Source organism: Cervus elaphus, chromosome 32 (genome assembly GCF_910594005.1).
Source record: "Cervus elaphus chromosome 32, mCerEla1.1, whole genome shotgun sequence".
Taxonomy (NCBI): Eukaryota; Metazoa; Chordata; class Mammalia; order Artiodactyla; family Cervidae; genus Cervus; species Cervus elaphus.
In genome coordinates, this window is record NC_057846.1 from 39100356 (window position 1) to 39126251 (window position 25896).

At 40.5% G+C, this 25896-nt stretch overlaps 1 protein-coding gene across 1 annotated transcript in view; it reads left to right on the plus strand.

Annotated features, from left to right (window-relative positions):
• The window catches only part of KCNU1 (potassium calcium-activated channel subfamily U member 1), a 136404-nt gene that overhangs the window by 11055 nt on the left and 99453 nt on the right, over positions 1–25896 (plus strand). Inside the window, exons 3-10 of the mRNA XM_043893676.1 lie at positions 4001–4062; positions 5176–5266; positions 6545–6656; positions 7814–7889; positions 9921–9996; positions 13588–13758; positions 14858–14949; positions 17321–17431. Coding sequence (XP_043749611.1) covers positions 4001–4062; positions 5176–5266; positions 6545–6656; positions 7814–7889; positions 9921–9996; positions 13588–13758; positions 14858–14949; positions 17321–17431 — 791 coding nt within the window. The remainder of the gene's footprint in view (positions 1–4000; positions 4063–5175; positions 5267–6544; positions 6657–7813; positions 7890–9920; positions 9997–13587; positions 13759–14857; positions 14950–17320; positions 17432–25896) is intronic.

The following is a 25896-nucleotide window of genomic DNA, read 5'->3' on the forward strand; positions in this document are numbered from 1 at the left end:
TGGTTGGGTTTAGAATTCTTGGCTTGTAGTCCTTTTCCCCAAAATCTCTGTAAGTGCTATTCCAAAGTGTTCTAGCTCCTTAAGGATACTTGCTAGATGCCATGTCCTTGTCTGGTCTCTGAATCCCCTCTCTCTCTGCTTTGCCATGCGAGGCCAGCGCTCAGCAGCCACAGGTCTCTGGTCAGCTCCCTTGTGCTCTGGAGTCGGGAGGGCACCGCTCCTTCTGTGTTTTGCATCTGTTTTTTTTTAGCCTCACTTCATCAGTGTTTTTTCACTCCAGCAGCCATGTTTGGTTTCCATTTCCAGTTTTTGCCAACAGGGCTGGAACCAAAGCTCACTAGCCAATCCAGGACGCCTCCTCCCAAGTCTGAAGCCCACCTCCAATGGGCACCTCTTGTAAGATGCTAAATATGGAGAATCCTGACCTTTCTTTGTTGATCTCCCAGCACCTGGGGGTACAGCATTTTGCAGTTACTGCCTGTGTTACCCCATGTTCCTCTGCCTTCCCAATCCTCCAGTACTATTTCACAGATTTTTCGAATCTCACCAGGAACACTAATGATAATTCTGAAATGTTTGATTATATATTCTGTGTTCATTCTTTCACTGGAAGTTATCTCATCTGTTTTGTCTGCCTGATCCTCCTGTTTTTTTTTATCCTTTCTGTGTAGTTGTCAGTATTCTATTGTCTGCTCACATTCGCAAAGGAAGATCTAGAGTTTTCATAGCGCCCCTGGTCAACTGCGTTGGCGGCTGTTTGCGTTCTGAAGACACCCATAACCACCCACCAGCTGAACAGGGGTTTTAAGCCCCACTGGGGCTTCCCAGGTGGTTCAGTGGTGAAGAATCTGCCTGCGATGCAGGAGATACAGGAGACCCAGGTTCGATCCCTGGGTCGGGAAGATGCCCTGGAGAAGGAAATGGCAGCCCACTCCAGTGTTCTTGCCCGGAGAATCCCATGGACAGAGGAGCCTGGTGGGCTACAGTCTTGGGGTCTCACAGACTGAGCATGCACACACACAGGTAGAAATCAAAGATCAGATGGAGGGCTTCCTACCTCTCCCAGCCAGCCAGCACTTCCAGACTTTGCTCCTTCAACCCAAGGGAAATTCCTTTTCTGGGCGCCTGATGTCCTCTGCTAGCGACCAGAAGTTGTTTTGTGCAGTTTGCTCAGCGTTCAAATGTTCTTTCGATGAATTTGTAGGGGAGAAAGTGGTCTCCTGGTCCTATTCCTCTGCCATCTTAGCTCCTCTCTGGTCCCCCCAAGGGAAATTCCTAAGTCTTCTCAGAATATCTCCCATTTTTACCTGAACGGCCTTCACAAGCTGTTAGCTCCCAGAGCCTTATTCTGGTTTGTTACACATTTTGTTGTTTGTTGCACATAATTTCTGGATCATCCTTTTTACATTTGTGGCATGACGTTGATGTTCTTCTTGAATAAAGCTAAAATTTCCTTCTTTTATTTATTTTTTTTGTTAATTTCTGTTGTTGTGGATTGCTATAAATATGTGGCCTTGCCACCGTGTTTCTGGAGGTTTGTCAGTACATGATTTACACATAAATAATCACTTATGGAATTAAGCCTTGGAGAAAAACATGTAATCATATGTAAGGAGAAGAAAAAATATTTCATGAAAACTATTAATAATGATTAATCTACTGTTATATATAGTCTATATATATTCACCCCAAACATTTTTTCCTGAGCTTCAGACTACATTTGTAACCGAATATCTCCATGAGACCCACTGAGTGATGTCTCCATCGATTCATGATTTAGATGTTAAAATAGAACTGATAGTAATAGTTGAGACCCCAAGAAAAATAGATGTCAGTAACTCCCAGTAAGCTACCCCTTCTGCCACTTACAAAGCAGTTGAAAGAAAACCATTTGAAAGTCTTAGCATCTTGACCAATCCCATGTAAATTAGGGTAAATTGGAAATTGGAGGAAGCTCTTGTTGTGGCAGGGTGGTAGGGAGGAGGGGGCATGAGGCTTTCCTCTCCTGGCAAGTGAGAGACCACTTAGAAAGATCAGATTTCATCTCTTAGAACTTTAGGGACGCAGAAGCTGATGTCTGGTTCGTTGGTGAAGGGAGATGGCAACCCTGAAGATAATCTGTTTTCCTAGTGTTTCTTGGGGCAAAGGTGGTCGAGCTGGTCCGTGGGCCAGACGTGGGTCACCGGGGAGAGTCTTCTTGAACCTGCCCAAGCAGGCATCTGGATGGAGGAGTCCCAGCAGAATACAGGAGTGGGAGGTGCACAGAGAAAGGAGTTGTGAGCAGCCAGAGAGAAGATGCTTCCACAGCTCAGGAGAACCGCAGTGGGGACGCATAGCTATTAAATATTATCTAGACGGCAGCCAGTCTGCCCCCTCCCCTCACTTCTGATCTTTTCAGTTGCTCTCCTTTCTTTTCCTAGCACACATCTTCTCACATACCACCTAAGGTACGTGTTAATTACTTCATTGTCCAGACCCTAAGCTCCATAAGGGCAGGGATCTTTGTGTATATTTTTGACGGATATATCCCCATCCCCAGAATGATTCTTGGGGCATGAGAGGGACGAAACAAATAGCTGTTGAATAGGAATAGGAATTAAATTGGGATCTCTACAGAGCAATGGATCAACCCAGGAAAGTAAACACCTCCCTTGCCTGGAGAGCCCAAGGGGGAGAGCCTAGTGGTCTAACACCAGCCAAGTCCAACATTTCTGGCTATTACCTCTCCTCCCTCCCCTTTTGATTCACTCCCTGACACTGACCTACGAATCTCAAGTCTCTAGAGGCCAGAGGCAGCCTAGTCACGAGGCAAGAAGAACTAAAAAAACAAAAAAGGTTAACAGATAAAAGACACTGACCACTTTTCTAATACAGGTAGCCTGTCCAAGGGACACCTGAGTCGGAAGGGAGTGAAGCTTTAATTGTAAATAAAATTCTGAGTTTTACACTGGACTGAACATATTTTTTTTTTTAATGTTTGGAAACAAGAAATAACTGGCTATGTACAGGAGACCTGAAAAATCACAGAGGCTGCAAAAGATTTCGTCCAAATGCATTGAGGGTTCTAAATGGGCAGATTTCTCATTGCATTCCACAAGTTTTTATTTTACAGACCAGATACATTGGCAAGTTCAAGCACTCGTTTTCTCTTCTCACTTTATAGCACATTCTCTCCTGTCAAGAGTCTGATCATCCTTTAAAGGGGCAGGTTTGGGACTGTTTCTTCTCCACCATCACCGGCAATTCAAATTCGGAGTCCGTATCCCATGGCCCTCATTTTCTAGCGTGTAATAAAGTACATAACACATATTAAACACTTAATAAATGTTTGGTGAGTGAGTGAGTAAATGATAGGACTTCCAGAGCTCAGAGAACCTTAGGAGCAGCAGAAAGGACCAACTGTTTATTCTGAAGTGTGTGAAGGTTAAAATTAGGGATGTTGTGGGAGGGTACAGGTTCATTTATTGACTATAGTAAAGGTCCAAATCAGTTTTTGTTTAAACTTTTTTTAATTTTTTAAAAATTTTATTCATTTACTTAATTTTTTATTGTGGTAAAATGCACATAACATAAAACATAAGATCCTGACCATACTCAGCGGTAAAGCTCAGCGGCCCTAAGTATAGTCACATTGTTGTGCAACTCTCACCATCATCTATCTCCCCAAATTTCACCTTCCTAAACTGAAACTCTGCCCCCATCCAACACGAACTCCCCATCCCCCACGCCCACCCCTCTCCCAGCACCTACCAAGGTACTTTCTGACTCTATGAATTCAGCTTCTCCAGGCATCTCATACAGGTGGACTCAAACAGCATTTGTCTGAACCAATCCATCTTTCTTGAATGAATGAATGAATGTTTGAAAAAATGGCCATGGATATATAGGGAAGGGAAAAAGGGAAAACACAATTTTGTTGGTATGTTTATTCATCTGTGTTCATGTTAACAGAATGGATCTGTACATTTGTCTCTCTCTCTCTCTCTCTCTTTTTTTCCAGGTGATCCTTTTCTTTGTCCTAAGCATCGGGTCTCTTATAATCTATTTCATCAACTCTTCTGAGTGAGTAAATTTCCCCAGTCAGTCTTGTCTGCTTTTATCAGTAGCCTGCCAGCTAATTTGGAATTTTCTCTCAGGAATAGTGTTTAATATACTTTCACAGATACTCACGCACAGAAGCTCATAAAAAAGGATAAGTGTTTTGTTTCCCCCAGAAAGTACTAAACCCAGCTCCACACACAGACACACACACACACATGCATGTGTTTCCTCTGTATCCTGTCATTCTGCCATGCTAGGAGCTGGGGTGCTGTGCCTAAGACTGTTTTAGTTTCTGGGACTACAAGCCTCTAGCTGTTACCCCTTCTTTGCACCCTCTAGGTGGGCCGTACGTGCCTTTGGGTTCCATAGGTGTTGAAACAGACGTTCGGTAGGCATTTCAGGGTTTCTCATAGATTCCAGACAAGTTTGGATGGTCTTGAGAAAGGAAAATGCTAGACCTAGACCTCATCAGGAACATAGGAGCACATTATCCTGTGTTCTTCCCTGCAGGGATCCCCCTCACCTTGCCACAGTCAGGACAGCTTCTGGGACACAACCCAACATAATCTGAACTCCATGCTGATCCTCTGGGAACTATATTGGGTTCCAGCTAAAGTAAAAGTGAGATTACAGGGCCACACAAGTCAGGCGACTTCAGAGATCTTACAGAAGCTAGTCATCTTTGCTTTGTGAATTCCTTACTGATCTATTAGGAACATTTTCTTGGAATTTGGTTCAGATCAGTTCATTTGACCTGGAGTAGCTCTCTCTCAGAAGTATCCTGAAGCCAAAACGTCCTGGCTGGATAGATGGTCTTGCAAACCATAAAAAGCCACATAACCTGTGTGCCTCTCAATCCCATTGATAAAATGGAGATGCAACCAGCACACCCCATGAAAAGAAGAGCAGGTAATTCTGTTTTTCTCAGCTCCATTCACAGTGCAGTGGTTTTGTTCATGCATACCTCCCCTCCCAAGAGAAAAGTAATTTCCTTGAGATGTGCACGTAAGAGTCTGGGCTGACCATTCATGGTAAATACATAGAAAATTGCCCACCTATTCTGTTTATTGTGTCCTCTGTAGTCACGGCTTTTAAGATGTCCATTTTTATAAACTGTCGTTGTTTCTTTTATAGCCCAGTAAGAAGCTGTTCTTCGTACCGAGACAAAACCATCCCGATTGATTTGACCTTCAATGTCTTCCTTAGTTTCTATTTTGGGTTGAGAGTAAGTACCTACACCTACTGAATGTGGGGGTAAACAGAGGGGCTCGACTGGCACGTCAAAAAGAGATCTGTGCGCTGCAAGGGGATGCCTTCCTCAGACAATCTGCCGAGGCTCTCAGGCTCTACAGCCGGAGGGTCTGGGCCCTAAATTGCCAAAAGTTATAATGAGACCCCCAAACTCTCTCCTGCACTTGAGCCTGTAAACCAGGCCAACAATTTCAGCATGAGTGGAAAGGATTCCTTTTGAAAATATCATTACCCTGTCACCCTGAATTTTTCTTATTGGCTTCCCACCTGCTATCGAGTGAGAACAACTAGTGATCACAAAATAGCAGAACCTGGGTAGCAAGCCTCTGAAAACGTCATCAGCTCCACTGATGGCTCATGTGCCATATAACTCTATAAAATAGTCTGTGCCTTTAATTTTGTTGCATTCATATATTCAGTAGTTCTCTCATTCCATAAGCAATTTTTGAGGGCCCACCCTAGATCTAGATTTTAGATTTATCCATTCCATGTTTTAGAGAGATGTGTGTATATATATATGTATACACACACACACACACACACACACACACATACACTCTCTCACATATGTGTATATGTACATATATACATGCGAACATGCGTACACATATATTTGTATATGTGTATAAATATGCATGTATATATAAGGATGTATATGTATTTCTATGACCTTGATTCAAAACTTATTCAACTGCAATAGCCATCACAATCTTATTTTTATAGCGGAACTTCCCTTCTGGAAGTGCTTCCTTTCTTAATCTAAATAGGGAAATTCATAAACACAAGCCTTGGCCAGCCAAACTTGTAGACCTTTTCTGTTGAAGACCATACATAAATATACATTACCTATTGTGTGCGTGCGCTCAGTCAGTCATGTCTGACTCTTTGCGACCTCATGAATTGTAGCCCACCAGGCCCCACTGTCGGAATTTTCCAAGCAAGAATACTGGAGTGGGTTGCCATTTCCTCCTCCAGGGGATCTTCCTAACCTTGGGATTGAACTTGCATCTCTTGCCTCTTCTGCATTGACAGGCAGATTCTTTACCACTTTATCACCTATACAGTTATATAAATACATATGAGTGTGTATATATATATATACTTATATATATATATATAATATATGTATGTGATAGAATGAGGTGAGGACTTCAGTTAATGAATGAAAAGTACCTGAAGAAAGCCACTTTTGTGTTCACTGTAAAATTTTTGAGGGTAACAGAATTTAGGGTTTTGTGCTTTTATTTCACAGTTTCTGGCAGCAGATGACAAGGTCAAGTTCTGGTTGGAGATGAATTCAATTGTAGACATCTTTACCATCCCACCCACCTTTATTTCTTATTATTTGAAGAGTAACTGGCTAGGTAAGTGAATTGTGGGCATCAGAAGCAATCTAAAAAAAAAAAAAAAAAAAACCCTCAACATTCATTCCTAAGTATTCTTTATTTTCTTTCAAAGCTTGTGTGTATTCAGTTGCTTAGTCATGTCTAACTCTTTGCGACCATATGAACTATAGCCCTCCAGGCTCCTCTGTCCATGGGGTTCTCCAGGCAAGAACACTGGAGTGGGTTGCCATGCCCTCCTCCAGGGGATCTCCCTGCCCCAGGGATCGAACCCGCATTTCTTGCATCTCCTACATTGGCAGGTGGATTCTTTACTACTGTGCCACCTGGGAAGCCCCCATTTAAAGCCTAATTGCCATTAAAGAAAATTCCTCACCATGTTGGTATGGTTTTGTAAAGTATTTTCAGAACTCATTTTTTTTAATCCCAGCCCCTAGTGATGGGCCTGATGTCGTCTGATAGCTAAGGTTTTTATTGTTTAGGGAATATCTGCTCCTGGGGGGCAAGGACCCCAGCATCCCCGCCCACCTCGGCATCTTTATACTGGGATCCCACATGACTGGGAGAGGTGAAAAGCCTCCCAGATCTAAAACCTATAAATCCTCATATCCAGACATGCAGTGACCTGTTAGAGATTTTTTTAAATTAGTTACTTTGTCTTTAAGGTAGATGTATTGACAGTACATGAGCCTGCTGTGGCCTTTGTCAGTTTTTATGTAATCATGTCATTTATTATCTACAAAAATATTCCTTACTGATGCTATTATCAAACCACATAAATGCAAACAGCATGCAAGCCCTGGGGAGCGTATCACAGAGATTCTGCAGCCAGGCGTTTAAGTGGTTTACAGATCATTTGCTCTCCATTCTAAAAAAGAGTTAAACAGAGTAAAATGTGAGTTGTGCTTATTACATGCTTTGTAGTAATGATAATTCTCAGCAGCACTTTGAGGTGGGTATCATTATAATTCCCATTTTATAGATGAGGAATCAGAGGAGCTAAGGGTGTTGCTTTAGATGACAGTAGCCATTAAGTGAATCAGGATTTGAACTAGTCCTCATGGTCTTAAACTGATGACATTGTGATATATTTGAGCATTTCTGGGAGAGAGAGAACATGAACAGTCCTAGGTGTGGGGTAATTCAGACTGCAGCTTTCTCTTTTGATTGCTTTGTAGGTTTAAGGTTCTTACGAGCATTGCGGCTGCTGGAACTCCCTCAGATCTTACAAATTCTGCGAGCCATCAGCACCAGGTAAACGCCAGCCCTGCCCCAAGCATGCCTTACTCATTCGGATTAGGAAATTCAAATGTTAACTGAACCTTCAGTCAGCTCATTTCCCATCAGAAACTTCAGCGCAAACGTCATGGAATCCCTCACTTCCCAAGGTGGCATTCGCTTAGTTTTCTCCCAGTGCATTAACCTCACACACTGGCTGGAAGCTTGCAATCATCTTAAAGAGTTTGTTTCTTTGTTTCTTGGACCTGCCATGTGGTCCTTTATTTAGGCTTTAACTCTTCCTCCCCCGCCCCCCCCCCCAGTTTTTTTTCTTAAAGCAATTCAGACAAAATAGACTTTAAAATAATGACTGTTACAAGAGACAAAGATGACATAATGATCAAAGAGACACAGACTAGATAATGATCAAAGGTTCAATCGAAGACGATATGAGTTGTACACAGGTATGTATTCAACATAGGAGAACATCAATACTTAAGGCAAATGCTAGCAGCCGTAAAAGGGGAAATCAACAGTAACACAATAATATTGGGGAATTTTAACACCCCATTTATGCCAATGGACAGATCATCTAGATGGAAAGTTAATAAGAAAACACAAGCCTTGAATGATGCATTAGACCAGATAGACTTATTATTTATAGGGCATTCCATCCCAAAGCAGCAGAATACACTTTCTTCTCAAGTGCACACAGAACATTATCCAGGGTATATCACATCTTGGGTTACAAATCAAGCCTCAGTAAATTTAAGAAAATTGAAATCATATCCAGCTTCTTTTCTGACCACAATGCTATGAGATTAGAAGTCAGTTACAGGGGGAGAAAATTGTAAAAAAACACAAACACATGGAGGCTAAACAATGGTTTACTAAATAATCAGTGGATCACCAAAGAAATCAGACTCTTTAATTCTACACATTCATTGTCATGAAATACACCACAGCTGTCTAGGAATGTAAGACAGTTTCTCTAAGCCTGAGAGCTGCCCAGTAGCAGCAATGAACTCATTCCTATAGAAATAGAACCATTTAAATGTCTCCGCAAAATTAAAATTACAGTTACAGCACTGGGAAGACCCAGAGGGATCGGGTAGAGAGGGAGGTGGGAGGGGGGATCGGGATGGGGAATACATGTAAATCCATGGCTGATTCATGTCAATGTATGACAAAACCCACTACAGTATTGTAATTAGCCTCCAACTAATAAAAATAAATGAAAAAAAAAATCCAAACATTGGGTTGGCCAAAAAGTTCGTTTGGGTCTTTCTGTAACATCTTATGGAAAATTCCGAACAAACCTTTTGGCCAACCTAGCACCTTTAAGCACCAGTCCTGTTAAAGCTGTAAGCGTTTTGGTCTGACATTACATACACATCATCTCCATGACTCTGTGTTCTCACTAGAAGCATCAGCAAATAGTTCTGGCGACCTGGGTCTCACTGCTAAGAGTTGACGCTTTATGGAGAAAGGGCTGTTTTTGTGGGACAGGCAGCCTTGCCAAGAACCCCAGAGATTTCAGCTCAACTCGGAGGCTTTCCTTAGGAGACAGGAGCTTGTTTGATCTTCTTCTTCCAAGGATCCTGGTGTGAGTTTAGCGATATGGAGCTTCATTTCTATAATCCACTTCCATTTCTTCATTTAATCCATTTCTTCATTAATCCAGTTCTTCATTTCTGTGGTCCACTCAAAATTTTGTTTTGCAGGTCCACTCTCTGGCTGCCTGGGACTCTGCCTTTGGTCAATATAATATCAGGCTAGGGATCATGCCCCAGAATCTACCAAGGGTTTTGAACAAGAGTGCGTCCCGGGGCTGTGCTTCTCTAACTGTGAGGACTATATGCATAAGGAGAGGGGATCTGGGAATGTTGCAGATCAGAGATCAAGGCAGGGCCTGGGACTCTGCATTTCCAGAATGCTCCCAGGGAAGGTGTATCATTGCTCCTGGTCCAGAACCAAGCTCTGAGGAGCAGGAGTTTAGAGGATGAGGTATTTGTATTGTTCTGGAACCTGTCAGAGCCCAGCAACACTCTGTCTTTCTTCCCCTAGCGATTCAGTGAAGTTTTGCAAGCTGTTATCCATTGTCCTGAGTACCTGGCTCACGGCTTCAGGATTCATTCACCTGGTGAGCATCTCATCCAACCCCCTGATGTTGCTGGTGAGCACAAATGTCTTTTCTGTGAAGACTGGAGCAAACCTCCCGAGCTCCTGTCTCCATCATTGTAATCAGCGTGAGGTCTATCTTTTCACCTCCATTGGGTGGGTTTTCTCCACCCCATATTTCTCACAAGCATGTATCTCCTACACTCACAATATCCCTGTGTCTTCTCCCAGCTCTCAAAACCTGCTCTTAGAGAAGGATTTAATAAGCTCATTCATCTAAGGTATAAGCAATATGTAAAATGTATCACTGTATCATCTGGTTTCCAGCAATTTGAAAAAAAATAAAGGATCAGAGAAATAAAGAGATAAATAAAGAATAAAGACAAATAATATTATATATTATAATGTATATTATAAATTATAAATCACATATTATATACTTATATATAATATAATAATATAAATAGTAATGTGTGGTTAGTCGCTCAGTCATGTCCAATTCTTTGTGACCCCATGGACTTAACTTTCCCCTATGGAACCTGCCAGGCTCCTCTGTCCATGGGATTCTCCAGGCAAGAATACTGGAGTGAGTTGTCATTTACTTCTCCAATAAATAGTAATAGTTGATATAAGTATCACTATAAAAATAAATAGATAAAGAAATACAGGGTCAGAGAGAATTTCATACTTGGAAAAGCTGGAGAGTTGTGGGGGGAGCAGTTGCTGAGTTGCAAAGGGGAGTTTGGGGACCTTCTTGGTTCTCCTGGAATCAATCTGTGTACACAGCTGCCTCCTTTGTCTACAAGAAAGATTAGTTCTTATCTCACGTAATCAGCAACATAATAAATGGATTTCAGCGATAGGAAAGAAACTCCTGGGCTTTACTGCTCCAGGAAAGTTGAGGAGAGGTCATTAGAAAAAATAGGAGTTAAAGTGGGCTGCTAAAAGCTTGCAAAGGCCTTTGAGAAAAGCAAAACAGAAGACAGAGCAGAAGTCTTTTCCACTTGAGCTCTTCTCTCAAAAACCCATTTCAAAATAACAGCAAAAAGGAAAAAAAAAAAAAAACCTAGCCATGTTCAGTTCATCAAGGAAAATGTCAAACACCAAATGTGTTTGGTGTTTCAAGAAACAAACTACTATGCACAAAATAGGTAAGCAAGAAGTATTTACTTTATAGGGCTCCCCAGGAGGCACTAGTGGTAAAGAGCCCACCTGCCAATGCAGGGGATGAAGGAGACCTGGGCTTGATCCCTGGGTTGGGGAGATCCCCTGGAGAAGGAAATGGCAACCCACTCCAGTATGCTTGCCTGAGAAATCTCATGGACGGAGGAGCCTGGTGGGCTACCGTCCATGGGGTCGCAAAGAGTTGGGCACGACTGAGCAGTTTTATTTATTTATATATATATATATATTTACGTTATAGCACAGGGAGTTATATTCAATATCTTGTAATAACCTATAATGAAAAATTATCAGAAGAAGATCACTGAATCACTGCGATGTACACCTGAAATGAACACAACCTTATAAATCAACTGTACATCAATTAAAGAAGAAAGGAAATATGAAGGCTGCCACATCCTTCCTCCTCTTGCAGGCAGGAGATGATTTTCCCTGAGAAATGTCACAGTAGTAAAGGTCGATTCCTGCGTCTGGAAGGTCAGCCCCAGGGCGTGGGTCCACCCTAGGAGAAGCAGTCACCAGTGTCCCTGTAGAGACATGTTGGCCCTCACAGAACAGGTGGCAAGAGAATGCTAAAGGAGAAACCATAGTAACAGGTGTTTGCTTTTGTTTGTTTTTGCTTTCGGTAGCCACCACCAGGCTGAATGGGGCCTGCAGGCCTATTTATTGGCCCTAACATGTTTGCATTTTGTGTTTGCTGTTTTTGTATTGGTTGTTAACCTTTTAATTTTTTTTTAATTTATTCATTTGAATTGGAGGCTTATTACTTTACACTATTGTAGTGGTTTTTGCCACACACGGACATGAATCAGCCACGGGTGTACATGTGTCCCCCATCCTGAACCCCCCTCCCACCTCCCTCCCCATCCCATCCCTCAGGGTCATCCCAGTGCACCAGCCCTGAGTACCCCGTCTCATGCATCGAACCTGGACTGACGATTCATTTCACATATGATAATATACATGTTGCTAACCTTTTTAAAAGGAAGTCACATTAAAAACCCAGATTTCTGGGTTCTTTGCAAAAACACGAGGTTCTGGCAACCTGCTCTCCGAAGGCCACCGGCAGTCCTAGTTGATTAGCTGCACCCTGTACATACCACAAAGCTTCCCAGGTGACGCTAGTGGTAAAGAACCCACCTGCCAATATAGGAGACCTAAGAAATGAGGGTTTGAACCCTGGGAAGGTCTCCTGGAGAAGGAAATGGCAACCCATTCCAGTATTCTTGCTAGGAGAATCCCATGGACAGAGGAGCCTGGGGTCTCAAAGAGTTGGGCATGACTGAAAAGACTTAGCACAAATGCCATTGCCTCAGTTACTCTTTTTGTTTAATGTAAAAAAAAATCTGATAAACTTAGTTTCCTTAAAACGTGAAAATGTGAGGAACTAAGATCCTGCATGTGTGTGGCCAAAAAAAAAAAAAAAATGTGAAGACTAATGGGGAAAATCAGAGGAAATATTTATCAGAGTTTCTTTTTTTTAATTGAAGTATAGTTTCCATACAATATTATATAATTTACAGGTGTACAATATAGCGATTCACAATTTTTAAAGATTATGCACCATTTACAGTTGTATCCAACTCCTTGCGACCCCAGGCTCCTCTGTCCATAGGATTCTCCAGGCAAGAATACTGGAGTGGGTTGCCATTTTCTTCTCCTGAAGATCTTCCCAGGGATCGAACCCAGGTCTCTTATGTCGCCTGCATTGGCAAGTGAGTTCTCTACTGCTAGTGCTGTCTGGGAAGCCTTCAATATAGCAATTCACAATTTTTAAAAATTATGCTCCATTTAGAGTTACTGTAAAACATTGACTACATCCCCCATTTTATGCAGTGTATCCTTGCAGCTTATTTCAGAGTTACTTTTTAATCACTGAAAATATTTTTCCAGAGAGAGAGGAAAAATAATCTGGGAAGTTTGTTTGCTCTTCCTTATGCACCAGCATCCATATGCGTAAGCTCCCTGAAATGAAGTGCCCATGTCACTGTGTGTTTCCTCACGATGATCCTGATCTGTTGGAAAATGAGATGGAATAGTAAGTGCTCAGACTGACAGCCTCTGAGTCCCATGGCTCCACGGCTGGATGATGTACCCACAGGAAAGGAAAAGAGAGGTTGTCAGCCGTTTTCTCCAGAGAGCATCCCATCGTAGGCTCAAGTTACACACCCCCTCAGATCTGAGCAATGATCACAAGGAAGGGAAACATGACTTCCCAATCATTACCCACAATCTGCAAAACTTTGGATGGGACCCATGACTTCACAATCACTACCCATGATCTGCACACCCTCCACAGCAACCTGGGAATCGTGTACTATTTCATTTGGATTGAATTAAGTGAAACAAATCCAGTGTTTTGCTTTTTCTTTATAAACTTTCCCTTGGAGTCCATTTACAGACCTTGCCTGAGTCTTCGCTCTTTGGACAGGTGGAAAACTCCGGTGATCCTTGGCTCAAAGGGAGAAATTCACAGAACATTTCCTACTTTGAGTCCATTTACCTGGTCATGGCAACAATGTCGACTGTCGGTTTTGGAGATGTGGTACCCAGGACATCCCTAGGACGGATTTTCATCATAGTGTTCACCCTCGGGAGTTTGGTGAAGAATATTTCCTATATCTTTTGAATATCATTACATCAACCCAAAACATTTGGTTAATGGGGAGAAACAAAGTGATGTAGGTTTAAGAGCAAGTATTGCATTGTTCAGAGCAGGTGTCAAATGAAAATGCAGAGATAAGTGAATCCCATGTGTTTCAGACTGCATCCTCTGGAGCCCATGACACAATTGCTTCATTGCCCGGGGTGAAGGAAGTAGACAAAGGAAAGCAGACCTTCCTAATTAGCCTCTACACTGATCTGGGCAACCTCATCTTCCTTCATCTTTTGCCCATCAGATTAAAGTCTTTCTTCCAAGGAGGAAGGGGACTTGAGGTTTGATCTGCTGGATGTAATGTTCTTTCCAGCTCAGATGAGTAAGCTCTCTCCATGCCAACATTTTACTACAGATAAGGGAATATCTGTGCTTGATTCAGGAGTGTGTCCAGGACAAAGGAAGCCTCCTTTTTCAGTGATTTTAATTTCAATTCTTTAAAGACCATCCCAGAGTTCTCCATTCTACCTTTCTTTTTTTAACTTTTTATTTTGTATTGGAGTATAAGTGATCAACAATGTTGTGATGGTTTTAGGTGGACCACAAAGGGACTCAGCCATACACATACATGTACCTTCTCCCCTAAACTCCCCTCCCATCCAGTCTACTTTTCTGACATCTTGCTGTCCATATAACTGTTACAGCCCCTCATTTCTATCATTTCCCCTTAGTGGGGTTCCACTCTGTCCCATGTGTTTTTTTTCCCCCAAAGCCCCAAATAGGATCAAATGGAAGAGTCAGAAGGGCTGTTAGAAGTGATAGCAGGACCAGACGGATGGGGAGGTTGTCTTACTGCTTGTCTTTGCTTTCATCTTTTTGAAGGTTGAAGTGCATTCTGTTAAATTTTAGCCAAATCCAAAGCCTGAAGTAAAGGAAGAAATTGCTTTTAAATTTTAAACTGTGCTTTTAAAAGCACGGTTCATAGCCATGTCTTTGTTATAAGAAAGAACATTTTATGGACCTTCTTTCTCCTTTGCCATCTTGGAATTTTGGAGTATCCTTGGACATAGTGAGACCTAAGGTTTTATTTGCTGATCATTTTTAGGTACTGTTCGCCAACTACATCCCCGAAATGGTGGAACTTTTTGCCAACCAGAAGAAATACACCAGTCCCTATCGAGTGGTCAAAGGGAAGAAGTAAGTAGCTTTAGGGTATAATTTCTGCAGTTTGAGATACTCTGCTGGTCGCTGTCTCTTTCTGAACACTATTGCCTGGCCTAGGTGGATATATGGGCAAGGTCTTCACTCACTCAAAGAGGGCTGTGCTAGAGTAGATACCATGAGAAGATGATATTTGCTACTTGATTCATATATCTAGAGACACATAAGAAAATTAAATAAGTTAAAGTTATTACAGATATATTGTCATTCAGTGTCAAATGTTGATTGTGCCAGTGTTTGCACATTCCTTATCATGACTATTCTCTTAGATCCATTACTAATGGTTTTATTCATTCTAATCATGTGGTTGACTCATGACTAACTTTACATAGTGGATCAAGTTAAAGTCATGGTTTGAATTGAAAACAATTAATTCATGTCAGTTTTCTCAGCCCAGACTCCCCTTAAGCTTGTGGGGCTCATGACAGAAAGAGGTTTGCTCGAGTGAGGAGGAATTTCTTTCCTCCAGTCCTTCACAGATCACCTGTTCTGTCCATACCACAGCCATTTATTCCCAGGAGCAAAGTGGAGTCAGAGTTACTTTTACACGATTGCTCTGTGGATGCATGTTACCTCCATTGCCATCATGGTTTTTCATACCTAAGAGGAAGGTCAAACCAGTCAGTCCTAAAGGAAATCAATCCTGAATATTCATTGAAAGGACTGATGCTGAAGCTGAAACTCCAATACTTTGGCCATCTGATGCGAAGTGCTGACTCATTGGAAAAGACCCTGATGCTGGGAAAGGTTGAAGGCAGGAGAAGGGGACGACAGAGGATAAGATAATTGGATAGCATCACTGACTGTACGGACATGAGTTTGAGCAAACTCTGGGAGACAGTGAAGGACAGGGAAGCCTGACATGCTGGAGTCCATGAGGTCATGGAGAGTCGGACATGACTTAGTGACTGAACAAGAAGAAGATAATGAATTGGAGATCTTAAATTTGGAACAATTCTTACCTGCTGTTGCGGAAAGAGGCACAGTGGGGATGAGCTCCTATGAAATGATGTCTTAACACAGTTGGATAAAAACCAAGATTGACTCAGGAGTAGGAAGAGAAAATAAAAAACCAAGATGAATTGACAACAATGAAATGACCTAGATAAGCCAAAAATCTGACCTGGCCCATCTGAAGAAAGGGATAAAACATACCAAGTCAGTCAGTGAGGTCTGAAAAATTTAAGTTTGAGGCTAAAATTAGACTTTCAGCTTTCTTACAGAACTAATGGGGGTGGAGTGGAATAGCTTCCCTATGTATACTAAGCCTAAGGAAACTGACAGCTCTTTTTCACCATAAAGGTTACATGCATAGATCTGTGGGCCTCTCTGAGATGTCTCTCCACTGGACTCACTTTTTTTGTAACTACTGGGTAATTTTAGATACAGAAGATAAACCAAAATAACCTGGATTCTGGTGCTGCTCAACCATAGTATGTGACTGGGAAAATTAGTCAGTCTTTCCAATGATTAGTTGTTTGTCAGTGAAAAAAGACTACACCAGCTAATCAGGAGTCAAGTGAAAATCAAGTGTAATGAACACACGTGCCAGTCCATCACAGGCTGTAAATAAGCAAGAAAAATCTAGCGGTTGCAACAGTTGTCCTCATATGCCTAAAACGTTAGGTGCTATTGAAAGTGTAGAATCATTCCCTACAGAATCTGAGGCTGTTTTTCTATATTAGAGATGCAGTCCTTGGTGTCTTTAAATTTAAAATCTGGGTGGAACAAATACCAGCTTTATTTGATTTAAGCTAAGTTCAGTTCAGTTCAGTCGCTCAGTCGTGTCCGACTCTCTGCGACCCCATGGACCGCAGCACACCAGGCCTCCCTGTCTATCACCAACTCCCGGAGTTTACTCAAACTCATGTCGATTGAGTTGGTGATGCCATCCAACCATCTCATCCTCTGTCATCCCCTTCTCCTCCTGCCTTCAATCTTTCCCAGCATCAGGGTCTTTTCCAATGAGTCAGTTCTTTGCATCAGGTGGCCAGAGTACTGGAGTTTCAGCTTCAGCATCAGTCCTTCCAATGAATATTCAGGACTGATTTCCTTTAGGATGGACTGGTTAGCTCTCCTTGCAGTCTAAGGGACTCTGAAGAGTCTTCTCCAACACCACAGTTCAAAAGCGTCATTTCTTCAGTGCTCAGCTTTCTCTATAGACCAACTCTCACATCCATACGTGACCACGGGAAAAACCATAACCTTGACTAGATGGACCTTTGTCGACAAAGGAATGTCTCTGCTTTTTAATATGCTGTCTAAGCTAGGAGTCCATCTCTAAATCTAGACTAGAAGATACTTCTGTTCCTGGGATGACCCACCCCACCTTGTTCTTACTTTCTAGGTTCATTGTGGTGTGTGGGAACATCACTGTGGACAGTGTGACGGCTTTCCTGAGAAACTTTCTCCGCCACAAATCAGGGGAGATCAATATTGAGATTGTTTTCCTGGGAGAGTAAGTATGTCTGTATGGCCTATGAGCAGGGGCTACTTAAAATATGTGTGAATATTTGTAATGGAAGAAAATTGCCCTTACAGCATTGATCTTTAAAAGTAGGAAGTCATTAATCAGCAAAAAGTAAGGAAAAAGCAGTTCATGACCAGAGTTAACCTATGAAAATATTATTCTGGGCTATATCTTGCCAGATTTTTTTCTGTACAGGTGCTAATCTTATTTAAGTGATTGAAAAAGACTGATGCTGCGAAAAGCTGAAGGCAAGAGGAGAAAGGAGCACCAGAGGATGAGGTGGTTAGATAGCATCACCAACTCAATGGACATGAATTTGAGCCAACTCTGGGAGAGAGTAGGGGACAGAGGAGTCTGGAGTGCTGCAGTCCATGGGGTCACACAGAGTCAGAAGCAACTTAGCAACTAAATAACAACAACAATAACACGTATTATTATGTATAACCTTAATTTTGTGTGCTAGTTTGGTGCAATTCATGATTATTATTCTGTCAATTCTCAGAATTGCAAAGACAGAGTTCAGCTAGATGCAGAAAGCATTGTTTGATGATGATGAATTTGTTTTATGTGGTTTATCTTTTTAGGACCAGAGTCCAAGTCAGATATTTTGTGAAACAGTGGGAAGTGCCTCTTTAACACAAAAAGAGTTTTAAGTAGGCAAAATGGTTTCTAATTGTTCTGTATTTAAAATTTTGGTTCCTAATGAGGTTGAGCAACTTTTGTGTTTTGATGGTTTGCTGATTTTTTGGAATTCTCTTCATTTATTTTATTTTCTTTTATATAAGGAGGGTTGTCTCTTACTTTACTGACTTTTAAGCACTTAGTATACTTTTATATTAGCTTCTTTGTGTCATATGTTGTAAATTTCCCTCCCCTTTTGTCTTTTAATTTTTGTGTGTGCTTGTATCTTAATGAAGAAGCATTCAATTTACAGAGGCTCCAATCTATCAACTATTTCCCTTTTGACTTCTTGCCTTTCTGATGTTCTTAAATCTGTCTGTTCTAAAATTAAGTAACTATTTCTTAACATTTTTAGGTTTTTATATTGAAATATTTTGTATTTAAGCTCTCTGGAATTGACTTTGTGTAATGTGTAGGGAGGGCTTCACAGGTGGCTCAGTGATTAAAAAAAAAAAAAAAAAAATCCACCTGCCACTGCAGGAGATGCAAGAGATATGATTCAATCCCTGGGTTGGAAAGACCCCCATGGAGAAGGAAATGGCAACCTGCTCCAGTATTCTTGCATGGTAAATCCCCGAGACAGAAGAATCTGGTCTGCTATGGTCCAAGGGGTTGCAAAGAGTCGGACACATCTGAGCATGCACAACACGCAAATATGTAGGGAACTAACTTCTTTATTTTTCTAAATTGTCAATCCATTATCCACTAAAGTCAGCCAGATATGAGATGACAGTTTGGTCTTATCCACGATTGCATGTGGGGTCACCTCAGCCTTCTTCATGCCTTTCGTAGTTGAACACCGTACTCTTTACATTATGACACCTTCAACCAACCGTTACCTTGGGCTCTTGGGTATGAGATGACCAGTAAGCCTTCTGAGTTCCTTTATGGTGCTGTGGATAGAAAGCCAAGAGCCTGATTCAGGATCATTGTCATGCCTGTCTTTTCAGTAATTTTGCATTACTAGGACCCTTGTTTAAAACATAGTAAACAAACAAAAGACCCGGAGTGTTAAAACCAGTGATAAAAGGCTAATAATTGTAATCCAGTTGAGACAGAGAGAAAATCATTAAGTGTGTGGAAAGTTACATCTTTTACCCGTTGCTGTATTTTCATAGAACAATGCAGGTTATTGTAGGTACTTGTCAAGAGAATGATTGAAGTGTCTTAAATGTTGGGAGTGGCTTGTCCAGACTTTTGTCAATTACATCTATATTCTGAAGACTCCCCTTCATAGCTCAGTTGGTAAAGAATCCACCTGCAATGCAGGAGACCCTGGTTCAATTCCTGGGTTGGGAAGATCCACTGGAGAAGGGATAGGCTACCCGCTCCAGTATTCTTGGGCTTCCCTTATGGTTCAACTGGCAAAGAATCTGCCTGCAATGCGCGAGACCTGGGTTCAGTCCCTGGGTTGGGAAGATCCCCTGGAGGAGGGAAAGGCTACCCACTCCAGATTCTCGCCCGGAGAATTCCATGGACTGTATAGTTTACAGGGTCGCAAAGAGTTGGACATGACTGAGCTACTTTCACTTCACTTTCTGAAGACTACTCTAAAATTGATATCCCCACTGGACATTCTTTGTGGCTTCATAGTCAGGCAACTAGTAGCTTCCTGGATATTTTCCCCCAAGTGTTTCAAAGACCCCTCAGACTCAGCATTTTCAAAAGTAAATTCATGATCTCAAGTCCAGCTTTTCCATCTCACAAGGCAAATTAAAAATAAAACAAGAAAGAAAGCAAACAGCATTTCTTATCTCAGCAAGTGGCATCTCATCAATGCCAATCCTTAAAACAGAAAACTAAGCGTAGTCTTGGGCATGCCTTTCTTCCTCAGACCCTGTGTATGTGTCCTCATTCTGTTTCTATCATTTCATCTGCCCTGAAGGTGGAAGTGCTAGCTGCTCAGTCATATCCGACTGTTCGACCCCATAGGCTATATATAGCCCACCAGGTTCCTCTATCACAACCCTATTCAGAGTTCCTCTCTTGTCTCCCCTGAACTTCTGTAAAGGCTACTTTATTGATCTGTTCTTTTTGCTCAGAATCTCTCCTACTGGAATTGAATGATTTATTTTCATCCCCCAGCACTCAGAGCCCTTCTCCGGCCAAACTGAGTTAGCCTGTTGGAACCCTCCTATCTCATCACTCCATTTGTTTGCTTTAAAGTGATGATCGCAGTCTGTGATTCTGGTGGACTTTCCTTTGATGCCAAAGTTCACATTGCCTTTCCTTCTTTTACCGTCCATTCATGCTGCTTCTCTTAGTGAATCTGGGCTGGCCTCTGGCTTTACTTGATAAAGAGAAGGTAGCAGAGGGAAAATGGTGGTAGATTTTTTTTTTTTTAAGGTAACTATCAGAAATATCTCCCAGCTGTTTACACACATTCTCTTTCTCCCATCAAGAATGGAGTCTTCTATTCTTCTTTCTCTTGACCTGAGCTGGCCTTTCAACTCATTTTAATGAAATATATGCAATATATGTACATATAAATGTATATATGTGTATATAAATGTATATATGTATATAATGTGTATATTGATGTATATATACATATATATTATATACATAAAAATAATATGTAATATATGTACATATAATATATAAAATATATGTACATATATTTTAGTGAAATATATGTAAATGACCAAGCCAGTTAAAGAACCAACCCATAAGAAGCCTGGGAGCTTCTGCATTCAGTATTTTGGAGCTCTGGAACACTAAGTAAGAAGTTCAGCTCCTCTGAGGGGAATGAAGCCCATCCAGCTGCCAGCTCCTTGAAAAGTCCAGCTGAGGGAATAGACATGTGTGTGTGTGTGTGTGTGTGTATTAGTTGCTCAGTCATGTCCAACTCTTTGTGACCAACTCTTTGTGATTCTCTGGGCAAGAATCCTGGAGTGGGTTGCCATTCCCTTCTCCAGGGGATCTTCCTGACCCAGGATCAAACCCAGGTCTTCTGCATTACAGGCAGATTCTGTATCATCTGAGCCGCAAATTTCAGCTCTAATGGACATGAAAGTGGTACTTTTTCAGAGATTCTTCCCACTAGGGTTCTCAGTTAAATGCAGTCACGTACGTGACTGCAATGAAACCACATGGAGAAGAAGACTTACCCAGTTGAGCTCAGTCGAACATAAATATTGATTTGTTATTCTTTGTATTAAATACATACATCCTATGCGCTTTGTATATGTGCAATCTTTCAGAATTAAATGAAGAAGTAAAAACTTCTTAGAACCAAAAAAAGATAACAGTTGTCGGATTGGAAAGGTACAGTAATGCTGATCAGGATAAATGAAAATCATGTACACACAGGCACATTGTCATCACATATAAAATCATGTACACATAGGCACATTATCATTACATGTAAGAGATACCTAATTCAACACTCATTGGGGGGTGGAGCAGATCCATGTAGTAATCGAGAAGATAGTACTGCTCCAGAAAGCAGCATATGAACATACACATCAGTAGCAAAATGTTGTTCACTTGTTAAGTTGTGTTTGACTCTTTGCATCCCATGAACTGCAGCACACCAGGCTTCCTGTTCTTTACTATCTCGCTGAGTTTGCTCAGACTCATGGCCACTGCATTGGTGATGCTGTCTAACCATCTCATCCTCTGCTGCGCCTTTTTCCTCTCCCCTTCAATCTTCATCAAGGCCTTTTCCAATGAGTCAGCTCTTCGCATCAGGTGGCCAATGTATTGGAACTTCAATGCTTACTACCAAATATTTAACCCCTTACAATTTTTTCCAGTCTTACTGCTCAGAGATAACGAAACTCTTTCAGATTTATTATTTCTTTTACGTTTAAATTTATGTTTTATCACTCTTTGGACTCCTCAGTTGTACACAGTATTTACTCGTCACCTGATATTTTTCAGATGAACATTATTCAGCCCTCTGCTCCACTTTGCCTCCTTCAGTTGTTCCAATAGAGTTATCTTCTAATTTGTAATTACAGCTGCAATGAGTATTTATATCATTATGGCTAATAAATGTTGGTTTTATGAAGACAGTACATTTCCTCAAATTTTTTTTCAGTACATAATGATCACCTCATTTTCATATGTGTATCATTAAATATTTTCCAATATCTATATCACGTGTGTAGCAATAAAAATTTTTTAATTTCTTCAATATTAAATAATCTCATAAGAGTAAAAGTTAAGTGAAAAACTTCCAAGAGTTGCCCATGAGTCATTGGAGCATAGATAATAATTAAGTACCATGTTTAAAACTCTTTATCCTAAATTATAACTCAGAAAATTACACAGAATTACAGTGTACATTAAAATGAATTTTTGTAAAGCAAACATCCATGTAACCATCACCAAAATCAAGATATATTCTATTGCCAGCCTTCCAGCAAAACCTTCCCCAACTGTGGCCCCATCTTTAGCTCCTAGAGGTAATTATGATTTTGACTTGATACCTTACATTTATTAATCCCTATCTCCTGACATTTTTCCTGTTTTTAAACTCACATAAATGGGATACAGATTGATTTACCTCAATACTGCATTTGTGAGATCCATCCTTGTTGCAGCCGGAGATAGTGGTACCTATTCATTTTCATTGCTGTGCGGCAAAGCATTCCATTATACGAATACACCACAATTTTTCTTAATCCATTTTACTGTTGGTTGACATTTCTCCTCAATTTCAGCTATTATGAAGAATGTTGCTTTGAAAGTTCTTGTATATGTGTCCTGGTCCCCAGGAGTAAAATTGCAGGGTACTAAATCTTCCTCTAATAGAACTGTCAGTCGTCCAGAATGTTTTTTCTGTCATCCAAAATGTTTATTCTGGTCTGCGCTTCCACCAGCAGCCCTGAGAGTGTCTGTTGCCCTGTACCCTTACTACCAGTTAAAATGTAACTTCCCACCCTACCTGACACTTGGATACATCAGTCTTTTTCATTTGAGCCATTCATTCTTCAGAATAGCATTTTGTAAAACAGTGTCTCATACTGTGGTTTTTTCATCTCATTTTTCTGGTTGGTAATTAGGTCAAGAATATATTCAAATGCATAAGCCATTTGGATTCCGTCTTATGAAATGACTGTTATCCTGCCCTTAAAAAAAAAAAGTTGGAGTGTAGTTGACTTATAGCATTGTATTAGTTTCTGGTATACAGCAAGGTGATTCATATATACATATTTTTATATATTCACACATATTCTACATATATATACATATTCTTCTTCGTATTGGTTTCCATTATGCTTTCTTCCCCATTTTTATCCTGAATTAAGTACAGATCTGCCAGTAACAAATTCTTTCATTTAAATGTAAAGACATCTTGATTTTGTTCTCATTCTTGAAAGATGATTTTATGAATATAGGGTTCTAAGCTGCTATCTTTCGTCCTGAAGAACCATGAAGTATTATTCTGTTGATTTCCTGGTTTTGTTATTGCTGTTAAGAAGTCTGTTCAATGATTTTCTTTAATGAATCATCTTCTTAAAAGATCACAGTGAAAGTGAAAGTCGCTCAGTCGTGACTGACTCTTTGCAACCCCATGGACTGTAGCCTGTCAGGCTCCTCTGTCTGTGGAATTCTCCAGGCAAGAATACTGGAGTGGGTAGCCTTTCCTTATCCAGGGGATCTTCCCAACCCAGGGATCAAACTCAGGTCTCCCACATCACAGGCGCATTCTTTATGATCTGAGCTACCAGCGAAGCCCAAGAATATTGGAGTGGGTAGCCTATCCCTTCTCCAGGGGATCTTCCTGACCCAGGGATCAAACCGGGGTCTCCGGCATTGCAGGCAGATTCATAAAAGATTATATGTAGTACTTAATATGAAAGCATGTTATACTTTGACTATGATGTGTGTAGATTTGAATTTCTGATCATTTATTGTGCTTGGACATGAGTTTTGAGTAAACTCCAGGAGTTGGTGATGGACTGGGAAGCCTGGCGTGCTGCAGTCCATGGGGTTGCAAAGAGTCAGACACGACTGAGCGACTGAGCTGAACTGATTGTGCTTGGTATTCATGAATCTTTCTGAGTCTCTGGATCAGTGTTTTCCACCATTTTTGGCAGATTCTCAATTACTTTTTCAAATATTGCCCTTGTCACCATGTTCTTCATCCTCCTTTCCTGGGGATTCAATTATAAGTGTATTAGTCCTTTTTCTTTACTGTACCAAATATATTTCTTATCTTCTTTTTTATATTTCCCTTCTTTTTTGTATCTCGGTATTACATTCTGGATAATTTATTCTGACCTACCTTCCAGTTTACTACTTCTCTCTTTGTCTGTGTTTAATCTGTTTACAAACTCACTCATTGAGCTTTTCGTTTCAGTTATTGTATTTTTTAGTTTTCTAGAGCTTATATTTGGTTCTGTTTCAGATATTCTGTTTTTAGATTCTTGTGTTCCCAGGCTTATCATTTGTTTCAATAAAATAAATATAATTATGTTGTAATTTGTGACTAGTAATTCGGTGCCTGGAGTCTTTTTTTTTTTCCAGCTGACCCTTAGCATGGTGATAGCATGTTTCACATGTTTATTTTATTTATTTATTCTTTTTCAATCTTATAGGAATTTTTTAAATTAATTTTATTGGAGTATAGTTGCTTTACAATGTTGTGTTAGTTTCTACTTTACAGCAAAATGAATCAGCTGTATATGTGTACATATCCCCTTCGTTTTGGACTTCCTTCTGGTTCAGATCACCACGGTGCATTTAGCAATGTTCCCTGTGCTATATACTATGTTCTCATTAGTTACCTATTTTATACATAGTATCAAAAGTGTGCATTTGTCAATAAGTCTTTGATTTTTATTGTCTGTTATTTGTACTTGATGTTCCTCATAGTATCTTCTTTCCTTTGTGTGCTTTCTTATCATAGATTATGTGCTGACTCTTATATTAAAAAAAAACTATATGTAGATAACTTGTGGCCTAGAAAAATGCTACATTCTTACAGAGAGGATATTTCTTTACTTCTTCCAAGTACAGTGGGGCACTTCTGCCTCAAGACCATATAAATCCATAATTCAAGGCTTGAGGTTCTTTGTATTATGTAGGTGAGAAGCTAAGAATGGAAGTCAATCTGAAAACTAGTTTTATTCAGTTTTATACTCCGTGTCTCCATACTTCAGTTATGCCAGGTTAAAATTTGGAGGAGTTATCAAACTCTTCATTTTGTGTATCAGCAGAGCTGGGCTGTTTTTGGACACTTTGCCCTGTGATACCACCAGCTGACCTTTAGCATAGTGATAGCATGTTTCACATGTTTATTTTATTTATTTATTATTTTTCAGTCTTATAGAAGTTTTTAAATTAATTTTATTGGCGTATAGTTGCTTTAGAACATTGTGTTAGTTTCTACTTTACAGCAAAATGAGTCAGCTATATATGTTAGCTCATTTTGGTCAGTGCTTCTTCTGAATTACCCAATGCTTTCAGGGGGAAAAAAAAGAAAAACAAAACCAGACTTAACCTCCAAGACCTTGATTTGTTCTCAGTTTTGGCCTGGTAATTATTCATAGTCTGGTTTTATCTCTTATGACTTATTAGGACATATTTTCATATTTCATCTAGTATTTTTATATATCCTTAGTAGAAGACTGGCTGAAGTTACCTAATTTACTGTTCCTGGAAACAGAAGTCCCAGCTCTAGTGAGGTTTAATATATGGGAATATGCAAAGCTCTCTCTTGTCCACATATGTTTTAAGGGAACAAAGGAAGTTTTAGTCAAGAGGATTGATAATTCTCTTTTACTCAGAAAATTTCAAAATATTCCAGTTGGTAGTGG